The following is a 5,601-nucleotide window of genomic DNA, read 5'->3' as shown; positions in this document are numbered from 1 at the left end:
TTCGTGTCAGCCATGCTATGTATTAAGATTGGGTATAGAGTCTAAGATGTATTAAGATAGGGAATACCGATGGTAAGGTTTTATGGTTTGTGTGATGGTAAGATAATGGTAAGAAAAACAAGTTTTTTTTTGTTTTTGAATGGAAAATTCTGATTTTTTCGCAAAAATTTCGCGCCCGTTACCTAAATGTTAAACATCAAAGGTTAATTACGTGTAGATTGTTGAATTACGTGTAGATTGTTGAGTTACGTGTAGATTGATGAGTTTTTGAGGAAAAAAATTGAGATTTTTTTATCAAAAAAACTGATTTTTTTTCTCAAAAAAAAAAACTTCAAAACACGATACTTTTGGTATAATTTGGCCTTTTAATTACTTTAATACTTTTTGAAACAGTTATCTATTTACCTAAAACTAAGCTGAAACTACTAAGACTTCAAAAAAATCAAGTTTTCTCAGAGAAAAAAAAATTAAATTACAAAAAAATATATAAATCACTGCATTGTATAACAAGTTTACCGCAAAACTTTACATTTTAAAATCTTAAAACCAATATAATACGACATTTTGAAAAAATTTACTACTTCAGATCAGTTGTTATAAGTTCAATGGTTTTGTATGAGTTCCATCATCTTGAACTTGTCCTTTTGGATAAAAACAACTAAGTCCTTTCTTTGTCTGTTCATATGTAGCAACCATATGATTTATACTTCTGAATCTTCTGTTAGTAGAGGTAAGGTCAATTACATCATCGAGAACTATCATGTACTTTGACATGGGTCCATCTCCAGAATCTTCTAGAACTCGCTTGTTCAATCCTTTGCTGCTAAATTTGAATTTGTCTGTTTTGTTGTCATAGCAGCAATAACTTTTGCTACATAAACAGCATTTTTGTGCACATAAATTTCTCTTTGAAAAGTCCCGGCTTCCGTTTATTGTGCTTTTAATGGATACTGCATAACGTTGAAGGGAAAAAATTAAATTTTGCGTCTGCTTTGAAAGAGTCTCTGCAGTCATTTTCCCTCATTTTTCCCATATATTTCTTTTTTTTTCTGATTGGTTACAGTCATATAAGTTTTGTTCAACTAGTGCCAAGTAAAGTGAGTCTGTACCCATCTCCAGCTCTTCAAATTTATTTACACCGCAGAAATTGTCAAAGAAACTATGGTAGAGTTCCAACATTCTCAGCTTTGCATACTGAAGTATGAAAAAGCCAACAATGATGGGTTCTCGGTGCTCAATGGTTGTTCAAACAACTCCAGTTCATACAAGTCTTTTTCAACTGCATTTAACCTTTTAAACAATGGCTTATTGGTCGCTTTATGTGTTTGTTCATCGTTCAGATACTTCGTAATTGTATGCCTGGATCTATCCATGATCTGATATCCATACGATGAATTACCCAAAAGTTTCATTGTTTCTGCTACAACTCCTGATAGAGGTTTTTAATCTCCTTCTCTTCTAGCATCAACCACTGACTGAACGGAATTATTAAACCATTTCCGAGGCGAATATTGAACAAAATGGAAATTTTGGTGCACTGCAATCCAAGTTCCATATAAAAGTTGAAGAGAGGAGTTATAACTGTTCCATTTTCTAGCTTGAAACTAGTGTCATAGTATCTAAATTTAGTTCATGTTTCAATTCCAGTTTCATTTCTAGTTGTGCTATTTAATTCATTTATCTGTCTGGCACTAACTAGTATTTAACCTTCGGAATGTGTCTGTCACCTTCGGTTGACCGCCAATGTATTGTCTCCGACTAATTTTCTATCACACGGTTACTTATCTTACTAAAACAATTCAAACTATCGAAACTGTATTTTCACATGGCGCAGCCAGCAGGCTAAAGTGGGGGAAAAACCCACTGGGGATTACATCGTTTTGGCCCTCGACGTTCGCAGAGCCACCAGTGTTATGGGAGTTTTGGTTTAATCGTTTTCAATGGGGAATGGTGGCCAAATATAGCCTAAATCCGAAGAGCTTCTATTATGCCAGAACGTTAACCGCAGCGCAGGTTACAGCACTACCGGAGGAGGTAGACGGAAAAAATCGTCTGGCGTCGGAGCAAACGCTTATCTCGAACTTGTATTTGTGTCTGGGGGAGAAAGGACAGGATGAGCTACATAAGGGGAGACCACACCTGGATTTATCTACGACAAGGTACTCCAGGCTATTAGATACCATCGAAACGGAATTTAAGAAGGAACAAAATGAAATTTATGAAACATTCCAATTATTGGCACGGACACAACAAATAGGAAAATCCTTGGAGCAGTTCCACTCAGTGTTAAGCGGGCTGGCCGCCCGATGTAATTTTGGAACGTTGGAGACCAGAATTCTGGGGGATGTGTTCATTGTGAACATGAACAATAGAGAGGCCCAAAATGAGCTATGCCGTTCGACTAAGACACGAGAGGAGGTGCACCGTATTGCACTTTCATACGAACGTGGATACAAATATGCTAAACCATACGGATCGGCAACCGGGGGAGCAAAAGCTAGTGGCACCACCGGTGGAAATGGAGCGTTCCCAATCAAAACGAAACCGGTGGGGACAATCCGAGAAGGATACCGAAATAATAGACAGCGCGGCCGTGGATCGTTCACAGGACGAGCAGAGATGAGAGGGGGAGTTTCTAGAAGATGCTTTAATTGTGACCAACCCAACTTTACTCCGGAACACCTTACTAAATGTCCAGCCAAAAATGCGACGTGTAATTTCTGCAGGAAAACGGGACATTACGAGAGAACTTGTCGGGGGAAGCGGAATAATCGGGGAAGACCGGCAGTGGGACTGATCCAAAATCAGGAGGATATGGAAGCTAGTGAAATAGGCGATGCTGAGGATACTTATTCGCAACATGAGAATTCCGTTGGCTGGGTTAACACGCCGGTATAGAAGCAACGATCGTGGGATTGGGACAACTCAGGATATTATGTTGTCATGGCTATCAAATCTTGGAGAAAAACGGAATTGAAGGTGGCCGGCGCTCGACTACCAATTAAGATAAATGGGAAACAGACGAATGTCTGCATAGATACTGGATCACCGATTTCAATAATTACCATAGGAGATTTAAAGTGGACGTTGGGCACCGCAGGAGTGAATGTGAAGGCACCAGCACCGGAGGACGACGAATTCAGGGATTACGAAAACAATCCCTTACGACTGTTAGGAACGATGGACGTCTCGTTAGAAACGAATGGATGGGCGACTAGCGCGAATATCAGAGTGATCGGAGGAAGCAGAACGTCGATTATTGGGAGAGATCTAATGCCAAATCTTGGATTACAAATAGTACAGAAGGCACCGGAGGAGAACGTGATGTCGGTGCAGGGAGAACAACCTGGGGCCGAAGCAACAGAAGGGGAGGGCTCATTAGACCTCTGGCAGATTTATTTCAGGAATCAATCAAACAACATTTTTAACAGAGTCGGGAAAATTAAGAATTATAAGCTACACGCGGATTTTTTCGAAACGTTAACGCGATTCAACAAAAAGGACGAAGAGTGCCCATCACATTGCAGGACAAGTTCGATAAGGAAATTAATAAACTTTTACGGCAAGGGCACATCGAAAAACTGAAAGAATGTTCGGACAGGTATTTTGTTTCCCCGATTAAAATAACGGTGAAAAAGGACGGATCAGTGAAATTAGCGTTAGAATCCCGGGAGTTGAACAAGCAAGTCCTCAAGAATAAATACCAAATGCCGAATATTGAAGAGCTCATGGACACGGTAGGACAAACGATAAGCGAACGGAAACCAGGAAATGTATATTTCTCTACTATGGACCTTACGTATGCGTACGGAAAATTACCACTTAGCGCGGAAACGAGCGTCCAATGCAATTTTTCGCTGGTGGGAGGAAAATCAACGGGCACGTATCGTTTTCAAACGGGGTTCTACGGCCTTACCACCATACCAGCGGAATTTCAAAGAGTGATGGATACGATCCTTTCGGAATTTCCGCAGGCGCACGCTTTTATCGACGACGTTTTGGTGGTCACCAAAGGCACTGAAATTGAGCATATCTCGGCGGTCGAAAGAATCTTACGAAAGTTAGATCGCGAGAATATGTCGCTCAAGCTTACTAAATGCCAATTTGCGCGGAAAGAAGGTGAATGGTTGGGGCATAAAATAACTTGTACCGGAATCACACCGCTAATCCGAAAAATGGAACCGATCGAATCGCTAAAAGCACCAAAAACGGTGTCGCAGCTAAAATCCTTTATGGGTTCTATTCAAAGCCTGCACAAATACCTTCCAGCACTCGCGGAATTATCAGCCTCGTTACGTCCTTTATTAAGCAAGAAAAACGAATATATTTGGAATAGTGAATGTCAACTATCATTCGAGAATCTGAAAAAGCAGGTGGCGCTAATATAGTTGAACTTCGGCACTTTGATATACACCGTGACACAAGAAACGTATGCGACGCTAGTCATAACGGGCTCGGAGCGGTTCTTGAGCAATTAAATTCCGACGGCTGGAGGCCGATATCCTTCTCATCCCTGTACTTAAACGAGGCAGAGAAAAATTACTCTACGAATGAATTAGAAATGCTTGCAGTTGTCTGGTGGGCGGAATATTTTCAAAACTATGTGTTGGGGAGAAAATTTTCAATTGTTACGGATCATAGGGCAATTGTATTATTGCTAAATGGGAACAACAAAAAGAACAAAACAATGTTCAGTAGATTAACCAGATGGTTAGATCGTCTTATACCATTCGATTTTCAAGTCGAGCACAAACCCGGAGCAAAAATTGGACTCGCCGATTACCTATCGAGGCACCCCAGCTTGGACGCTAAACCGGTCAGCAACTATGATAGTATGTTTACAGTGGCGAAAATTAGTAGAATTAGATCCGCCCTCGGGTTTGAAAAGGAAGCTTTCTCCAAAGGCAGACTCGAGTCTCCATCAGTTACTAATAATAAAGGCGTTTGTAATATATCGAGTAGAAAACAACCGGTAGAGGGCGAACGTTCATGTGGCGGAAATTGGACCAATCACAGAGCGAAGAATCGCATTTCCGGCAGATCAATTAAATTTAGTGGAAATTTAGTTGGGACTATTATTGAAGCTGACTTTGGTTCATAAATTCTTCAAAAATAAACAATCAAAATTCAAAATATAACTCAATTATGGAGAGAAAAATCAGGAAACTATTAAAACGAGACCCCAGCATTAGTAGTAGCGATGAAGTAGAGGAGATTGATCAGGATATGCAAGCGGTTACAACAGAAGTCCAGAGCACTAAAACTAACACCATCATTTCCATTCCGTCGGTTTACCCCGGTGAAAGTTATCCACCGGTTAATCCGGAAAAACTAGTTATGTCCGTTATCCCGACAAATTGTAAGGTTGTGAGTAAACAAACCGCCCTTCACGAATTGTTTAATCTTCGATTTGTAGAATCAAAATATAATTCCGATCCACAATTACAAGCCATTATCGAAATGATTAAATGGAAAGACCCTCAGTTACATTCAAAAATTGCAGCGATGAGTAAGTACTATGCACAGTATACTCAGGATTTTCATGAAAGAGACGGATGCCTGTGGATGGACGAGAGGCTAGTTATCCCTAACAACTTGCAA

The 5,601-nt window shown here is 40.2% G+C and overlaps 1 protein-coding gene across 1 annotated transcript; it reads left to right on the top strand.

Annotated features, from left to right (window-relative positions):
* Positions 1-1,947: 1,947 nt before the first annotated feature.
* LOC134844999 (uncharacterized) lies at positions 1,948-2,898 on the top strand. Its single transcript, XM_063861829.1, has one exon. It carries the CDS (start codon positions 1,948-1,950, stop codon positions 2,896-2,898), a length of 951 nt encoding a protein of 316 aa, XP_063717899.1.
* Positions 2,899-5,601: the final 2,703 nt, after the last annotated feature.

This window comes from Symsagittifera roscoffensis, chromosome 4 (assembly GCF_963678635.1).
Source record: "Symsagittifera roscoffensis chromosome 4, txSymRosc1.1, whole genome shotgun sequence".
Classification (NCBI taxonomy): domain Eukaryota; kingdom Metazoa; phylum Xenacoelomorpha; order Acoela; family Convolutidae; genus Symsagittifera; species Symsagittifera roscoffensis.
This window is presented reverse-complemented; position numbering and strand designations above follow the sequence as displayed.